Source organism: Perognathus longimembris, chromosome 6, assembly GCF_023159225.1.
Source record: "Perognathus longimembris pacificus isolate PPM17 chromosome 6, ASM2315922v1, whole genome shotgun sequence".
Lineage (NCBI taxonomy): Eukaryota > Metazoa > Chordata > Mammalia > Rodentia > Heteromyidae > Perognathus > Perognathus longimembris.
In genome coordinates, this window is record NC_063166.1 from 18,395,857 (window position 1) to 18,415,268 (window position 19,412).

The 19,412-nt window shown below is 39.3% G+C and overlaps 1 protein-coding gene across 4 annotated transcripts in view; it reads left to right on the forward strand.

Annotated features, from left to right (window-relative positions):
* Nucleotides 1-19,412, forward strand: part of LOC125352960 (cytidine monophosphate-N-acetylneuraminic acid hydroxylase) — a 62,187-nt gene that overhangs the window by 14,052 nt on the left and 28,723 nt on the right. The window contains exons 2-6 of one of the 4 annotated variants that reach the window (XM_048348363.1): nucleotides 2,263-2,358; nucleotides 2,584-2,787; nucleotides 8,188-8,279; nucleotides 16,636-16,745; nucleotides 18,186-18,376. In XM_048348363.1, the coding sequence (XP_048204320.1) occupies nucleotides 2,351-2,358; nucleotides 2,584-2,787; nucleotides 8,188-8,279; nucleotides 16,636-16,745; nucleotides 18,186-18,376 (605 nt within the window). In that variant the 5' untranslated portion in view covers nucleotides 2,263-2,350. Of the gene's footprint in view, nucleotides 1-1,806; nucleotides 2,359-2,497; nucleotides 2,788-8,187; nucleotides 8,280-16,635; nucleotides 16,746-18,185; nucleotides 18,377-19,412 lie in introns of those variants that run through there. The other 3 variants (XM_048348362.1, XM_048348364.1, XM_048348361.1) reach the window with 3 other exon arrangements.

Below are 19,412 nucleotides of genomic sequence, written 5' to 3' on the forward strand. Positions count from 1 at the left end.
CCGAAGTGTTTTGGTATAGTTATTTGTTATTTTAAAAGAACATCAAAGTATTTGAAAAAAAGTGTTAAAGCATTAAAAATAGACATATCAAACCCTAATTTAGTTTAAATATTTTCTTTTTTTTTTTGTCAGTCCTGGGCCTTGGACTCAGGGCCATCCCTGGCTTCTGTCCGCTCAAGGCTAGCACTCTGCCACCTGAGCCACAGCGCCCCTTCTGGCTGTTTTCCATATATGTGGTGCTGGGGAATCGAACCAAGAGCTTCATGTGTAGGAGGCAAGCACTCTTGCCATTAGGCCATGTTCCCAGCCCTAGTTTAAATATTTTCATACCAAACCAGAATTTATAATTTTATTTCCCTGATTTATTTTATTTTGTGCTGGCACTGGGGCTTGTACTCAGGGACCTATGCTCTCACTTTTTTTTGTCAAGGCTAGCCTTCTACCACTTGAGCCAAAGCAATCCTTATATGTTTTGGGTTTTTTTTTTTTGCTTTGTTTTGTTTTTCAGCCATTCCTGAGGCTTGAACTCAGGGCCGGGGCACTGTCCCTGAGCTTCTTTTGCTCAAGGCTAGCACTCTACCACTTGAGCCACAGCACTACTTCTGGCTTTTTCTGTTTATGTGGTACTGAGGAATCAAACCCAGGGCTTCATGCATGTTGGCAAGCACTCTACCACTAAGCCACATTCCCAGCCCCTTATATGGTGGTTTTTTGTTCATTTTTGGCTTGTGCTGGTTAATTGGAAGAGTCTTAGACTTTTCAGCTTGGGTTGGCTTTGGATTTTGATCTTCAGATCTCAGCCTCCGGAAAAGCTAGGATTGAAAGTGTGAGCCACCAGTGCCCAGATATTTTCCTGATTTTAATGGATGCTCATCAATAGTATCTTATAACAACAATAATAATACATTCATCAATAATATGTTAAATAATACTTTTGACAAAAGTATTATTTCAAAATATACACAAAAGCATATGTATAGGAGCACATTTTATTTTTCTTTTGCCTTAGGCCTTATTGTGACTTCACATAGAGCAAAAACAGAGGTAGGTAGTGCTTCTTGCTTTCTACAATGTGTGATTTGGCTTAGAATCTAATACAGAACTTTGGCTGTTGTGATCCATTCCATCAAACAAAACAGCTTTCTTCTTACACTTTTAATTATTCTAGGAGATGTACCTGGGATGACAGAAGCTTGGCCTTAGATATCTCAAGAACAAAGTCAAGAAAGGATTCATGAGGCTTAGAATGACTTTCTATCAAAAATCATTTTTTAAATCTCTGGAATAATTTTAAGTCTAATGTAAGCAGAATTGCCAGAGGACGGGTTACCCATAAAGATGTCCTTTGAGGAAGGGAATGGGGACTTAGGAGCTATGTGTTCCTTGGTTTAAAGTTGGAAGTAGCAGCTCTGATTTTCCTCCCTGGCAGGATTTTTCAATTATTTTTGTCCTCTGTTTACAAAACTTGTAGTACTTCCAAAATTGAAAGTAAAACGGTCACAAAGGTGCTTGGGTTCCATATCAATTTTCACCTAACATGAGGAAATAATCTTGGTCACTTTAAGGTTGGAATAAAAGATAACATTAAATAAGCATCTAGATTTTGTATCACACACACACACACACACACACACACACTTTGAAAATCCTCTTGGTAAACTTAAGCTCCATTGTGATTCAGAGTTGTATTATTTTTTAAAAAGTGTTTGGTCAGAAATAGGAGTTTGAGAAATGTAAGATCTTGAGGGGGAAAAAAAGACCCTAATACCTCATTTACTGCTGGAGCTTTTTGTAAATTGCTCAAATTGAGTAATTTGGAGAATACTTAAACTGAGTGCAATGGGAGCGTTAATTGAATAGCCAACTAGGAAAAGTCAGATTGCTGAGTGGTGGGAAGGAAGATAAAACTCTAGAAGCTACTGAGTGCTTTACAAGTGCCCACGTGGAAGCAAGACGGCAGCAAGCCCTGCTCTGTTATAAATGAAATTCTACCGGGTGGGGATGTGGCACATGCACTGAGACTGTCAACTTGACCTGGGAGGTGGCCTTAGCTAAGGAGGGGTAAGGTTGGGAGGCAACCAAGGGGTGGGACTTCATCTCAAGCAGAAGAAAAGACCAGATGCAAAAGCAAAGGGGCTGGGGCAAAAGTGCAGAAGCTTTTAAAAACTGGAGATGGGGGTTAGGCTTTTAAAAGAGGTGTGGTAGAGAGAGGAAACATTGTGAACGGAAATAGTGAATTGGGTAAACATTTTTTTTCACCAGGCAGACACAAGACTTGCAAGGGCAAACGTGTACTAGCAGCGGAAGGAGCAACTGTCATTCTTTCTACATACCCAGGACCCAGCATACGATGGACAGGCAAGTGAGAGAGATCTCCGCTCTCTAGGAAAGAGTAGAAGAAACTTTACCATGTAGGATGCAGATTTTTACTGCTCTCAGGGGTTGGGAGGAAGTGCTCTATTGAAGGGCCACAAGTCTGAGATCTCTTGAGGGAGGGATTTGGAAGTGAACTTTTGTGATATCAGGTCCAGTGATTGTCCCTTAAAACCTAATGTTCCCTGCAAAATATTCACCTATTTATAGGGCAAAACAGACAACCGAGACCCTTCTGCATTTGTCACCTGTTGAAGTTGCTAACTTGAAGGAAGGCATCAATTTTTTTCGAAATAAGAGTACCGGCAAAGACTACATTTTCTACAAGAATAAGAACCACCTGAAGGCATGCAAGAATTTGTGCAAGCACCAAGGAGGTCTGTTCATAAAAGACATCGAGGATTTAGATGGAAGGTATGGAAAATCTTTTGCTTTCTGACCATTGACCCTGCTTGCTATTAGGTTGGGCAGAAAAGGGGTTCACCTCGTAATTTTATTTTTCTCTATAACTTGAAAAAATTATCTTTAAGTAGTTGCACAGAGGGGTTCAGCAAATCAATTTATATGCATAATACATCTTAATCAATGTCACCCCTCTGTCATTTTCCCTCATCTTTCTCAGCCCTACCCATGCCCTCAAGTTACATGGTTCCATTTTCACATGCCTACATTGAATATTATGACTGTACTAGCTCTCTCCTTCCTCTCTCCATTTGTTTGCCCCCTGAAGATTTCTCCTTACAACAAAATAAGTTTCCACTTCCTGATATTCATTTTGTTCAACTGTTCGCTAGGTGTTCAGCTCCTGTTAATTTTAAACAAACCAATCAGCTAATTGCTTCCCCTAATAAATTTTGTTAAGCTTTACTTTTACTCATTTAGGTGATCTCTCTAAATCTCAAAATTGTATGTTTTACTTACATTTCTTGTATCTTTCCAAGACCTTGGGTGGTGAAATTATCCTCAGCTTGCTAAAAGTAAAACTTGTAGTTCACAGGTCTATGTTTCTGAATGTTTGGGGTTGCATGGCAAGTGCACACCCATTATCTGGTATTATATTTAGAGATTTAAGCTTCCTGTACGTTTCCTTCCTTCAAGAGTGCCTACATAGGTGGCAGAAAGTAGAGGAAAAGGCACTTCTCTGAATCCTGCTGGAAAGCAGACAGAATTTCCCTGGCAACCTAGCTGTGATTACAAAACACAAGTAGCAGAGCCCCAAGTGTCCCTGCCCTGAACAGTGGATCTTCTGATGATTTCTTAGAAGAACTTTTACCACCCCCTCCCCCAACCCTCATGTAGAGCACTGATCTTGGTGCCACAGCAGAACCATTTCTTTTTACTCACTGCTTCCCAGAGCCAGTAGGGTTCTTATACTGTCTGCTAGAAGATACTCAACCCAGCAATGGTGTATGGTTAACCCTGCCTCTTACCTTGATCTGTGTGATTTTAGTCATTTGATGTTGGGCTTTAAAAAAAAATCTTCTAGTGTGCTTTTACCCTATTTCTTTTTTTAAAAATTTATTTATTAATTAAACAGAAATTTTTGGATAAGGTGTTGTGTAAAAAGGGTACAGTTACATAGTAGGGCAGTGTATACATTTCTTGTGATATCTTACACCCTGTTTTTCTTTCCCTTCCCTAGGTCAGGCAGACATATATACAATACCCAATGTACCAAGAACATATACAGTAGCCACGTGGCCTACGCCAAAGAAAATTCGCCTAGGACTTTAAATGTAATGCCGACATTAGACAATATGTCGACAGTAGTCTTATATGAACGTACATACATAGCTTTTGAGCTATTGTATTCCACTGAGAGATCAATTTTTGACCTTTATATGTTGAGTAGTTGTTTGGTTTTAGTTACATAATGTTGGGTCGCTGCCCCAATCCCGTGGGAAATACCATTTGACGAGCAGTTTTTGGTTTCACAGACCTGGTCTCTACTGTCTCTCCGTCACCCCATCTTAACAGTCATATATCAGGGAGATCATGCCCCTTTGTTTTCTGTGTTCTAGGCTTGTCTCGCTCAACATTATTTGTTCAAGTTCTGACCATTTCCCTGCGAATAACAATATTTCACCATTCCTAATCGCTATGTAGTATTCCATTGTGTATAGGTACCATATTTTTTGAATCCATTCATCTGTGGAGGGGCATCTGGGTTGTTTCCGTATTTTGGCTATTGTGAATTGTGCAGCGATAAACATGGAAGTACAAATGTCTTTTTGATATCTTGGGACCTGCTGTTCAGGATAGATGCCTAGGAGTGGTATGGCTGGGTCATAGGGTAGGTCTATATTGAGCTTTTTGAGAAACCACCATACTGTTCTCCAAAGTGATTGTACTAATTTGCACTCCCACCAACAATGGAGAAGGGTTCCTCTTTCACTGCACCCCCTCCAGCATTTGTTGTTGCCTGAGTTCAGAGTATGGGCCATTCTAACTGGAGTAAGGTGGTATCTCAGGATTGTTTTTATTTGCATTTCCTTTACTACCAGGGATGTTGAACATTGCCTCATATGTTTCTTTGCCATTTTTATTTCTTCTCTTGTGAAGTCTCTCTTTAGCTCCTTTGCCCATTTCCTAATTGGTTTATTGGGCTTGGAGGGGCTTAATTTTTTTAGTTCTCTGTAGATGACAGATATTAGGCCTTTGTCTGTTGCTGTGCTGGTAAAGATCCTTTCCCATATGGTTGGCTGTCTTTCTGTTTTGGTGGCTATGTCCTTAGCTGTGCAGAAACTTTTTAATTTGTAGTAGTCCCATTTGTCGAGTCGCTGCCCTATTTGTTGTGCCCCTGGGACTCTATTCAGGAAGTTCCTTCCTGTGCCTATAAGTTCTAGCATCTTTCCTACTCTGTCCTTCAGTAGTTTCAAGGATTCAGGTCTGATGTTGAGGTCCTTGATCCACTTTGAGTTGATCTTGGTGCATGGTGATAGGCTTGGGTCTACTTTGAGTTTTCTGCATATGGCTGCCCAGTTCTCCCAGCACCAGTAGTTGAAGAGGCTCTGTTTATTCCATTGTACATCTTTAGCTCCTTTGTCGAATATTAGCTGACTGTAAGAGTGCAGTTTTATTTCTGTTTACCCTATTTCTTAAGTCCTGTGTAGGAAGATTTGTGCTAGTGTACTTAGAAGAAGCCAAATAGCCCAAGAATTCCCTGCTACAATTGTTCAGGAATCAGTCACCCAAGTCTAGAACATTGGCCCACCTACACACACATATGTTTTACTGTGTGTTTAATTTCACAACCCAGCCCCATATCTTGTTAGATTTTCTTTGTATGCTGACCTGTGTCATACCTGGAACTTGTTTGGCTCCTCAAACAGAGCTGTCTAGATCCAAGAGTAACAACAACAACCCAGTAAAATTTGCACTGGAGATAAACAAGGATTGTATTCTTTAGGATAGGGAAGCTCACTCCAGGAGCATCAGTAGGCAATTTGCTGGTTTGGTGGCTTACCATCTCCCCAGTGGACTGGGGCAAGGAAGCCTCACATCCCCCACCCTTGTCCAGGCCCCATTGTAGTTTGGAGATTTCACTTTTCTACTTTTCTCTCCACAGTGTGCTCTTAGCTTGCCAGTTAAGGAAGCATTAAAGCCTTGTGGTTAGCATGTCTCTCTTGGACTGCCTGCCCCCACCACACACTTGCTGGATAATAGGCTTGACCAAGGTTTATACCCTTCTGAGGGTCAGTCTGTTCATTTATTTAAAAAGTGTTCTGTTGTCAAGTTCCTGAGAGGATAAGTTCATGACAAGCATGTTAAAAATATCTAAGATAGTTTCATCTGATAATATGTGATAAGTAAGCACCCAAAAATACTGATTGTTCATATTATGATGACAAGAGCTTCTTGTGTTGCTTGTGTTTAGGGATTACTTACAAGGACTCATATTTTTTTTTAGGCTCCACTGAGGTTTGAACTCAGGATCTTGTGTTCGCTAGACAAGGGCTCTATCACTGAGTTACATCTCCAGTCCCAGGTTATTTCTACATGCAACTTGCTCATCTACATACAATGATTGCTATTTTACCAGATTTGCCTTTCTCTCCTTCAAGTCTTGGAGGCAACTGACCTTAGTTTTACTCTGTAGTGCTATTGGTTTTTCTTCACTGGAGGGTGCAGTAAAGCTCATCCATCAGTTTGTTTTTTTTTCATATCCAGTGCACAAAGCATGTGTGTTCAAACTGCATCCTTATGGTAATTTGCACTACCCTCTCCCACTTGCATCTCTACGTTTGTTTACTTCTCTTGATGTCTCTGTGTTGCTATTCATTCTGCAGAACTTTTCTTTTCCTGGATACAGTCAAGAATAGAGAAATAGTATTCAAGCCTACTTTCCATTCAATCATTTTTCTTTTTGACCTAGAACCAAGATAAATAAATCTGAAAAGCTGAAGGTCTAGCTGAGAACCTGTGGCATATTCTTGTAGTCTAGCTATTCAGGATGCTGAGGATCAAAACCAGCATGGGCAGAAAAATCTGTAAGACTCTTATTAATCACCAAAAAGCAGGAAGGGGAGGTGTGACTCAAATGATAGAGCACCAGTCTTGAGTGAAAAAGCCAAGCAAGAGTGTGAGGACTTGAGTTCAAGCCCCAGAACACACACACACACACACACACACACACACACACACACACACACACACACACACACACAAAAGCTGGAGTGGAAGAAGTTTGCCTCCTTGTCCTGTTACAGAGCTTCTGTCACTTCCTGTCAATCTGCCACCAAAGAGCAGTGTATTCTTCTGGTCTTTCCTTCCAAAGTCCAGCGTGCTGAATGAAATGTTCTATCTTAGCTTTGAAAGGCTATTGGCTACTCATTAATGAGAAGGAATGTGGCAGAAAGTAGTCCTTTATAAATTGTAACTAAAAGAGAACAGTAAAATTTTCTAGATATAGCCAGGCGCTGGTGGCTCACATCAGTAATCCTAGCTACTCAGGAGGCTAAGACTTGAGGATTGTGGTTCAAAGTCAGCCAGAGCAGGAACGTCCTTAAGATTCTTTTTTCTAATTAACCTAATTAGTCTTCTTTCTAAATGAGCTATAGCTCAAAGTAGTAGAGCACTAGCCTTGAGCCAAAAGAGCTCAGGGTCAGAACCCAGGCCCTGAGTTCAAGCTTCAAGACTACCACCACCACCACCACCACCAAAAAACTTATGGATATAATCAAGTTGGAAATGTCAAGCATGATTTTAATATATCCTAAATTAGATAGCTTTAGCTTTAGAAATTCAGTGTTTCAGGGATTAGGCATGGTACATGCTTGAAATCTCAGCTATTCTGGGGACGGAGATGGGAAGATGGCAGTTTGAGGCCAGTTTGGGCAAAACCCAAGATGCTATTTTTTCCCCTAAAGATGCTATTTTGAAATAAAAACAGGTAGGGTATAGCCAGCTACACCTGTGGTCTCAGTTACATGGGAGGCAGAGGTAGAAAGATCATGGCCTGAGCCCAGCGCCAAGCAAAATTAAGACCCTACTTGAACAATAAAGTACAAAATGCATTTATCTAGCAAACACAAAATCTTAAGTTCAAACCCCAGTGTGCAAACAAAGAGCAAGATAAAGAGAGAGAGAGAGAGAGAGAGAGAGAGAGAGAGAGAGAGAGAGAGAGAGAGAGAGAATGAACCATCATTCTAGGTTGGCCTTTTCTGTGGTTAATTGGAGATAAGAGTCTCATAGACCACGATCCTCAGATCTTAGCCTCCCGAGTAGCTAGGATTACAGATATGAGCCACCAGGGCCTGACTACTTTTTATTTTCACTGTTTTGTGAACTCAGATATGATTTTCCCCCATCCAGGTCTGTGAAATGCACCAAGCACAACTGGAAATTAGATGTGAGCACCATGAAATATATCAATCCTCCAGGGAGCTTCTGTCAGGACGAGCTGGGCAAGTATCACCAATACTGATCAGTGTACTCGGCTGTTATTACTGGAACCCTTCTTGTGATCCAATTATATTCTCAAGAGATATCCAGTGTGCTAGGGAATAGTGGGTTTTATCTGTGGATAGTAACTGTATCTGAAAATATTCACAAAATGGCTAGCACTATGTGCATACACAATCATCCTAACAATTTGAAGAAACTGCACAGTTTGGATAAGAAAGTGGGTACTTGAAATTAGACAACACTTCCTGGTAGGGTTAAAGATCTAGAGCTGATGTACAATTTTCAGAATGTTTGGTCCCCTTCTACTCCATACCTTCCTACTCAATGAGGATTAGAAATATGAGTACAAAGGGATCAGCTTTGGAGTTCCTATGGACAAATTTGTCTCTATTGCATTAAAAGGTAAGTTGCAACCAATCTAATTTTGAAGATATCAATGACCTTCAATTGTTATTCTAGATAATATACCTACCACATGTGCAGATTTCATTTATAGCCAGAGATAAAAAGTGATGTAAAGAAAAATCCTTGATGGCCTGCAGTAAGCATTTGCCTTACACAATCATCTTAGGGTAGGGGTTCACCTGTTCTGATGGACTGAGTGTCAGTTGCTTGGCTCCAAGGGTATGTACTGTATTAGGTTACAACTTGTTTATAGATCAACCTAGGGTATAATTCCTATGCATTGGGTTGATTCGAGCCAAACTTTTTAATCACTAAAATACAATTTTAGGTCACATGTCACTTAGTTTTAAAGCACTGTAACTTATTAAAATTTTGTTCTATTAGTAGAACATTTTTTTAAACATCCTTATGCCAAAAATAGCATGTGTGTTGAGTTCTGAAAGATGATTAAAATTTCCTCAAGCACAGAAGAAAGAAAAAGGCTTTCAGCATAGAACAGCCTGGGCAGTGTGCTATGTGGATAGGGTATAGTTTAGTTGGCTGGAGAGTAGGGTATGTACATTGACATAGTAAAATACCTCCATTGTTCCTTGGCAAAGGCCCATGGAATCATTTGGTACATAACATGTGCTCCTCACTGACTCTCTTCATATACCAATCGCACATCTGCCTATCTTGATCATTTTATGTGGCCTGCAAATAATGTAATACATATCCAAATGACCCTCGGCAGTCTCCCTAGCCCCACTGTATGTGATCACATCTACTTCCATGCTCTAAACACCATCTCTACTCAAACTCTATTTGGATGATGGCTCCAAAGCTGACCCCTACTTGGATCAAATTCCTCAGCTCCATATGCTGATATGCAATTGCAAACTTAATCTTAACAGATTGTTAAGGACATTGCAAGACCATAACCCAAAATACACCACTTAATGTGTGATTGCAGATTATCCTCCAAACCATCCCTCCTCTAGCATACCTAACTCCTCTACTCGACTGAAAAGAACCTGGGAGCTGTCCTCCAGTGGTCTTTTCCCTTACCTTAAAATCTCTACATTCAAATGATTAAGAAGCAGCACTTGCTCTATACGAAACACTTTCAGAAACTGTCTACTTCTCTCCAATTGCACTGCCTCCATCTAAGCCTAAGCCTGTCATTGCCCACTTTTGCCTGAGAAGCTGGCCTCTCTCTCTCTCTCTCTCTCTCTCTCTCTCTCTCTCTCTCTCTGTGTGTGTGTGTGTGTGTGTGTGTGTGGTAGTACTGGGATTTGAACCTGCTAGGTAGGTGCTCTACCACTTGAGCCACTCCACCAGTGCATAACCTTTTATTAAATTAAAAAATATGTACAGAGGGGTTACAGTTACATACATAGGTAGTGAGTACATTTCTTGTCAAACTTGTTACCTCTTCATTTTTCTTTCCCCTGCCTCTCTCCAGTCCCCCCTCCCGAGTTGTACAGTTAATTTCTAACATATTATCTTGTGAGTATCACTGTTGCATTGGTTCACCTTTTATCCTTTGTCTCACTAGTTTGATGTTCCCCTTCCCTAATTCAGATAAATGTATATACAATACCCAGGGTAACAAAATCAAATACAGTGACAACAGAGGCTAAACCATAGGCAAGAAAAACGAAAGAAAAAATAAATTATTTCACACAATACATCAAAGATCCAAACCATTCACATCACTTTTCAATTCACCCGCCCTCCAGTGACCTCCTATCATACTTAAGAATATAAGTATGGTAGGGGAAAAAGTGAGAGAAAATGAGGGAGAGGTTAACACTGTTCAAAAAGAAATGTCCTCATTACCTCATTTATATAACTCTAACCCCTGTGTACACTACCTTTACAATAAAATATAAATACAAAAGAAATTATGACAACTTAAAAACAATTAGGCCATTAAAGGCAACTGTAAATTCTCAAAGAAAGAGAGAGAGAGAGAGAATATATAGGTATATAGGTATTGTTTGACTTAGCAATTCCATGCTAAGACTATATCCCAAGGAAATACTTGCTGTCATGTCAGATGCTGGTGGTTCACGCCTGTAATCCTACTCAAGAGGCTGAGATCTGAGAATCATGGTTCGAAGCCAGCCTAGGCAGAAAAGTCACCGTGAAACTCTTATCTCCACTCAACCACTCAAAAACTGAAAGTGGTACTGTGGTTCAAGTGGTAGAGCACTAGATGAGCACAGAGAGGCTCAGGGACAGTGTCCAGTCCCTTAGTTCAAGCCCCACAAGCAAAAAACAAAAAAAAAGGCCAAGTGGTAGGAATGCTCATTTGCAAGAATTCTACTTGCAAATATATATATATATATATATATATAATAAATATTAGAAATATTTCTGTTAGATCCTAAGAATGATACTGCTGAAAGAAATGAAAAGAGCATTTCTGACATATAAAGCCAAAAATTAATTAATAAATATTACATATAGTACAATCTATCTATGAAAAAAATATAAATCACATATGGACAGCCTTGACAGGAATCACCTATGAAGGTAGCTGAGCAAAGGACTTCTTGGCTGTATGTTTGTCTTTGAGTACACTGCCTTTATAAGTCTCAAATTATTGTGACTATACTAAATGATATGTAGTATCAGGGCTATCCTCACCTACCTGTCTCTGTTATAGCAGCTCAAAATTACTTTGAAAGGTACCTTTCCCTGATCCAAGATCTCCTAAGAATAGAGTAGCCTTTGCCATTCACTCCAAGGAAACAGAGTCCTACCCTGGAGTAGAGTTACTGATTGCTTTGACTACTGATTGGTTTTTTTCTTTCTATTTCTCAAAGGGACACCTGGACCAATAATTATTTTCTCTAGTAACTCCTACTTCCATGTCTGTGGACCTAGCCCAGAAAGCACACATGATTGTCTTGCTCATGGGAACTCGTTATCAAGCTATATTGATACTATTAACTTTATTTGGCATAATACTGATAAGAAAGATAGGTTTTGATGTGACTATTTTGTAAATGAAAGGACACTATAAACTTTATGAATATGTCACCCAGTACTCTACAGCTGCTTAGGGACTATGAGAACCCTTATTGTCTATTGGACAAGACCTATATGAAGACACTGTAACAAAACAATGAAGGGTGAGGGTGATGGAACTTTCCAGCTCAGGTTCTAGTCCTGGATGTGTGAAGCTTGGTGCACTACTAAATCTTTACTTTCCTGAAATGTGAAGTGGAGATTATATTGTCAGGAGTCATCTGATTGAGTTGCTTTAAGAATGCCTACATTAATACTTGGTACATTCTCAGTACCTGATACACAAAACATAAGGATTCATTTGGATATATTTGTCTGAAATGGTCGATGGTATCTGCAGAGATTGGGTCTACAGGAGCAGGAAAGAAGGTTTCCTTTCCAGAAAAAGTGTTGAGTCAACTGGGAAATAGATTAAGGCTAAGAGTTGATGCAGAAGGCTGGCATCAACCACTGTGTCAGGTAAAGGGAAAGGTCAGAGGTGACAGAAACGTTTCTTAGAGGGAAGAAATAAAAATTCCACTGTATTCCAGCCTTCCCAATTGAAGAGCTGTCTTAAGAATGTGCAATTGTGTTGACAGAGTTCACTTTCAGTTCACTGTTGCTAGCAATGAAATAAGGAGGAGAAGAAGCTAGGGGCCAGTGGCTCACGCCTGTAATCCTAGCTACTTGGGAGGCTGAGATCTGAGGATTGGGATTCGAAGCCAGTCCCAGCAGAAAAGTATCCACAAGACTCAACTCCAATTATGCACTCAAAAACCAGTAGTAGAGCTGTGGTTCAAAATTTTAGAGCACTAGCCTTGAGAAAAGAGCTCAGAGACAGTGCCCAGGCCCTGAGTTCAAGCTCCATGATCAAAAAAGGTAGGAAGGAAGGAAGGAAGTGAGGAAGTGAGGAAGTGAGGAAGGGAGGAAGGGAGGAAGGGAGGAGGGGAGGAAGGGAAGAAGGGAGGAAGGAAGGGATGGTCCACCTAGGGGTAGGTTATCAGCTAGTAGTATTTAGTTGTATTGTTATTATACAAATTATTATGTGCCCATAGGAAGAATCTCACCTATTCTCCCATCGCTTAGTTTTGATATATATTATTCCAGTCTTTCATACTGTTCTAATTCTCCTCCACTTCTGCCTCCACACTCCTTCTCTTCTCTCCTTCTCCTTCCCCTGCCTCTTCCTTTACTGCTCTGCCCTTCTATTCCTTCTCTTTCTTGAGAAATAACTGATATAACATTAAAGTCTTCCTTTTGTAAGTACACAACTTAATGATTTGTGTTAAATTCACAGTTATACAACCACGATTGAATTCCAAAGCATAGCTGCCACTCCAAAAAAGAACTCCTGTAACTTTTACCAGTTACTCCTCATCCTCCATTTTCCTTCAGCCTCTGGCAACTACTGATCTACCTTCTGTATTTATGGATTTTCCTGTTTTGGATATTTCATCTATTGGACATCAAACAATGTATATATGACGTTTTATGTCTGACTTCCTTTACTTCATATGTTTTCAATAATCATTCATTTTGTAGCAGGTATCATTCTTTTTTGGTGTCACTGGGGCTTGTACTCAGGGCTTCATGCTTGCTAGGTAGGTGATCTACCACTTCTATATCACTAGCTCCTTTTTGCTTTAATAACTCTTTCATTTTACATGTGTACCTATTTAGATATTCCATGGGAATTTTTTCCAGCACTGTTAAATGTAATAATTTCCTTTAGACTTTATATTGTAGTTTATCATACATTTTAATGATTTGCTTGCCTTCCTTTGTGTCTTTAATTAACTACAAAATTTAACAAGCCAGTCACCACAGCACCACTTGTTAAATAGCCCACCAATATATGATATCTACTTTATAACAAATCGGGAGGGTGTACCATTAAAATCTAGTGTTTTACTGTTCTACTGCCAATAGCCAATGATTTGGTTATTGCAATTTTTGGATAGGCTTTTGTTTTCATTATCCTTCAGCATTTTTCCTTAACAAAAACTGTAAAGAATGTCATTTGTTCCTTCGGGGTATTAAAGTATAACCTAAATAATCTAAACCTTATCTGAATGTGAGGTCAAATGGACATCACTTTCTTACTCCATTCTTTGAGAGGCAGAGAGTTGACAGGTGTTATGCCACATTGTTCTTCATTCAATAAACTCATCAATTTATCTTTGTGTAAGGATCATGAAGACCTCTATGGTAATTGCTGAAGAACAATGATGAAGAGTTATAAGTTCTTTTTCTTTTACATTTCTTCAGAGAAAAAATTTGGAAAAAGGAAAGTCATTATGAGTAGGTATCAGAACAATAGATCTTTCAGGATCTCCCTGTTTTTCAGTTAGTCTCTGCTAGTACCTCAACTGATTTGTCCCATTAGGAACATCATTCCTCACTCCATTCTTATTTTATCTTTTATTGTTATTACCAAGGTTACAGTTACAAAAGTCAGGCACACTTCTTTTTGGACAATATTACTCCTTCTCTTGCTCTCTCTGGTGTTTTTTTTTTTTTTCTAACTCTATTCTTTTTCTTTTGTTCATTTTTTTGGTCAGTTGTAGGGCTTGAACTCAGTGCCTGGTGCAGTCCCTGAGATTTTTTGCTGAAGGCTAGCATTCTGCCACTTTGAGCCTCAGTGCCACTGCTGGTTTTCTGGTGGTAATTGGATATAAGAGTCTCATGGACTTTCCTGCCCAGGTTTGAACCATGATCCTTAGATCTTAACCTCCTAACTAGTTAGAATTACAGGCATGAGCCACTGGCATCTGACTCCTAACTCCATTCTTTTAAATGTAAAATAATTGCTATACTAATTATATTTATTAAACATCTGCTCTGTATTGGGCAAGGTGCTAGACACTTTAGGATTCATTCTTTCATTTAATATCTACAACTATATGAGGTATATAATCACAATTCATCCACTAGTTCCCAGAGCACAACCTTCTATGGAAAGGACCAAAGTAAAACAGCCTGACCTCATTATACTGTCTCTAGGGTCTCATTCTGGGCTTCCTGAGAGCTAAATCTACCAGAAAACTGTGGGTAAGGGGCCCTTCACCATGGTTTGCATGAGTAGGGGGGGGCAACAGGAGAGAATGAAGAGGAATGTGGAGCTACAGAATCCAATGGAAGGTAACACTGTATTTCATTTAAATGAAGATGGAATAGTTTTAGCTCATATTGAGAAAATGCTGTAGTTAAAAGATAACTTAAGGTGCTAGTTCTGGGTAGACATAGTACTTATTTTATGAAAGAAGGGGTTGTGTGGCTCTAAGAGTCTTGGGGGCCAAAAAACAAAATAATCAATGAATTGAACAAATATTTAATAGCCCTGTTCATGATAAGCTCTCTTTGGAAGTGGCTAAATATAACAACACCGAAGAATGGAAAATAAGTAACTTGCCCACAGTCATGCAGCTGTTGAGTGCAAAAGTGTGGGCCCCAAATGAAGCCACATGTCTCACAAGTCTATGTCTATTAGTGCCAAAGACCACTCAGCAATGCAGAGAGAGCTCCAAATTGCCTTCTGGCCTCTCTCTATCCTCCCTATTGCACACACATTGATCTTTTTAAAAGTAACTTCTGACTTCATTGCTTTCTTGCTGTAATAAGTAGGGATTGCTTTGTGGCAGTAACCAAAAACTCAAATAGCAGGGGCCTAATCCTACACAGGGTTTTTTTTTTTTTTCTGTTTTCCTTTTTGTCTTGTATCACATGCAGGTGGAAAGCAGGTTGTGGGAAATAGAATGCTTTATAGTTTATCAAAGATTCAGTATCCTTTCATCTTTCAGCTAGCTCATCTTTAGTATGGAGTTTTGTTTTTTTTTTTCAGGATTTCAAGGTGGCTTCTGCACCTACAGACACAGCAGCCAACTTCAAATAAGAAAGGGAAAGGTTGAAAGGCAAATGGCACAAACACCTTTTGTTTTGTTCCAGTTTGTCAGATGCTGGTGGCTTAAGCCTGTAATCCTAGCTGTTCTTGAGGCTGAGATCTGGTTCTAAGCTAGCCAGGGCAAGAAAATCCATGATACTTTTATTCCAGTTAACCACTAAAAGGCCAGAAGTGGAACTGTGGTTCAAATGGTAGAGTGCTAGGCATAAGCAAAAAAGTTAAGGGACAATTCCCAGGACCTGTGTTCAAGTCCCAGAACCAACACACATATACACACAAACATACACACACACCGAGGAGCCTAGAAGATCATAATAATCATACCATAGATGGGCATATCACCACCCTTAATAAGATTAGAATAGTAAAGAAAAGACTGGATATTGTGCAGGTACCTTACAGTGTTTTTCATTTTTCTCTAAGATTCTCTGTAATCCTTCATTGCTATAAAAGTCCCGACCACTTTGCATAGTAACTAGGGTTCTTCATGACCAACTCAGATGAATCTGTATATCCTGCCTGATTGAACACAGGTTTCCTAGGTTATAAATGACTAGATATTTTGTAGACACTCAACTCATCCCTGCCTTTATGCCTTTGAGCATGTGGTCTCTCATCCCATTTTGGTCCGTCATCATATGTGTTTGTTTTACCCAAACAACTCATCTTTCATGTCTAATTGCAGGACTGTTTTGATTTAAAATCCAATGGTGTTTGTAAATGAATCAGGTATTCTTTTCTGCTCTCTCAGAGCGTGGTGCACTCATCTCTATCATTTATTTTATTATAATAAAGTTGGTGTGTTTGCACATGCTTGTGTGTTTCCCTTACATGACTGAGATGTCGGATTGTTTAAGTGTAATGTGAACAAGGGAAGTGATTGGCATTTGACTAAATCTATTCTCTCAGGATATACTGTTTGATTCAAGTGAATGTGTCCTTTGATTTCTGATACTGTGTACTCAGACCATAAATGGCTATTTGTGATGCTTTTTTTTTAAATTAAAGATCACTTTTGTTACAACTCTTGATTTATTTCTCTTTGGTTCCAGTTGTTGAAATGGATGAAAACAATGGTCTTTTACTTCTAGAACTGAACCCTCCTAATCCGTGGGATTCAGATCCTAGGTCTCCTGAAGATTTGGCATTTGGGGAAGTACAGGTAAAGAACATAAAAATGGTAATATTCCTAAAAACAAAATTATAAAATCAATTAAAAATAGTGTCAAGCTTTAGAGCAGGACTCAAGAGACAGTCATGTACAACTACTGGAGGATGTTTAGAAATTATCCTTCAGGCCATATCACTGTCAAACAGAATAGTGTATTTAGTTTTTGTTTGCTTATAACAAAACACCCAAGGTTAGGCACTTTGTAGAGGAAATAAAGGTTGATCTAGATCACATTCCTGGAGCTTTGACAGTATGGCACTGGCATCTGCTTGGCCTTGGTCACAGTTTCATAATAGAAAGAATCACAATGGCTGGAATGGGTGTGGGTCTCATCTACCACATGAAGAAGACAGAATCAAGAGGCCAGCCTCCTTAATAATAGCCCATTCTCATCCAACAAGAACTACAGTCATCACTTTTGAGAGGAGGATGTCTCAAGTAACATACTTGTCTCCCAGTAGGCTCTGTCTCTTAAAGGTCCCATCACCTCTGAGCAGTCTATATTAGACACTAAGCTTCCGTCACAAGAATGTTTAGGAAGCAACCCACACTCAAACCACAACAAACAATACCTGTGTATCTTTCTTTGCATCTTGCCATCCCATCTTCTATGCCTTGTTTTTTTCTAGAACTACAAGAGAGTTTCTTCTAGAAGAAATACTTTAGTAGTTTGGAAGAGTCAAACAAGCAAGCATTTATCTTTCTACCTGTTTGGAAACATGTATATTTGAATCATTGCTTTTGAAAAGAAACAAAGGAGAACCCATCCAACACTGACATATAGAAAATTAATTTGATGCTTTGACCTTCCCTTACCTACTTTGTTGACTTTGCACCCCAGAATTCCTGTTACCCAGCTGCTGCCCCAGGCATTCCTTTCCTACAGAATACACTGGGCTGAGGGAGGCAAAGGAATGAGGGATGGATTTGGAATTCTCCCTTCTGTGTCTGTCTGTAAGTCATGGTAGCCAGTCTCAGAAAATGAGCGGGTCATGAGTTAACAGGTCACTTAGAAGAGAACTGCATACAGGTCTAACAGTCCCATTGGTCTATATCAACCCACCATACTCACTGGAAATCATTCATTTCTGATCCTTCTTGTGATTATGCTTCGAAGAATTGGTCACAAAAATGTTCCCTAATATAAGTAAGTGTTTAGGAACTAATTTAAATAGGTTAAAACTAGATAAAGCAATTGGTTTGACACTGAAAACCAGTCATGAAAATTTTTATTTTAATAAGATCATGACCTATGCTGAGAACTGTAGTCTGTTTAAGGCTCCTGTTAAATTGTAGTAGAGTCCAAGTCCAAGATTAAATTGCTTCACAACAAAGTTTTCCACTTGTCTTATACTGAAGTAACTAAACCTTACACTTAGCATTAATGACTACTAATAATTTACTTATAGGAATCTTACTTTCTTCTAACAGATAACATATCTCACTCATGCCTGCATGGACCTCAAGTTGGGAGACAAGAGAATGATCTTTGACCCTTGGCTAATTGGTCCTGCTTTTGCCAGAGGATGGTGGTTACTCCATGAACCTCCATCTGATTGGCTGGAGAGGCTGTGCAAAGCAGACCTAATTTACATCAGCCATATGCACTCAGATCACCTGAGGTAATGAACCCTGAGCACCCATCTCCTAACATACCGTTAACAAAGGCACCCTCTTTGGAAGTCGGTTGGTTTGAGATGATGAAAAGGGGCCTAGTCAAAGATAAATAGCTACATTTACATAGCAATTTGGATTTTAAAAGTGTTTCTACACTTTTCACCATTGGGAGTGAGAAAGATGCTATTGTGAGAAGGATAGAGTTAAAAATCTTCTCACTTTGCATCCTCAGGTCACTTGGCACAAACCCAGGCTTAAGGGTCATCGAAATTGACACATTTTTTTTTTAAGCCAACGTCCCCAGGCATGATGATGCATGCTCCTAATCCCAACACTCAGAAGGCTGAGGCAGGAGGATCATGAGTTTAAGGTCAGCCTGGGCTATACTGTGAGACCCCCATCTCAAAGAAAAACAAGCAGGAAAAATGAAACAACAACAAAAACCAAAGGAAAGTTCTAATGGACCAGCAGAAATATTTGGGGTTTTGTAAGCCATGCCATCAGTGTTGTAGCTCACTGGACTTTACCATTACAGCCCAAAAGCAGTCACAGATAGTTTTAAAATGAACATGAGACTTATTATTTCAATAAGACTTTATTTATAGAAAATGACATTCAAATATCATATTTTCCTGTACCATTAAAATTATTGTCTCTTTGGTTTGCCTTACAACCATTTAGAAAAGTAAAAATCATCCTCAATTTGGCTCACCCACTATAGTTTGCCAAGCCTACTTTTACGACACCCAGACATTGTGCCCCTAGATTTGATTAATCAAATCAAACTCTTGAGTGAAAACATAATAATGTGAGATTGATGATCAAGCAGAAACTTCTTTCACCCAAGCAATGGAAAGGGGTAGAAAAGAGAACTTTTCACTTAAGAAAACACACATTTTTTAATGAACCATATTTATTAGAAGAGGGAGGATCACATTTCTAAATTCTTTGCTTAATTACAGAGTGATTTTTCTTCATCCTGGTTTGGAAGGTTTTAAGTACTTTTCTGGATCACCAATATAAATACATAGCAATCCTTAC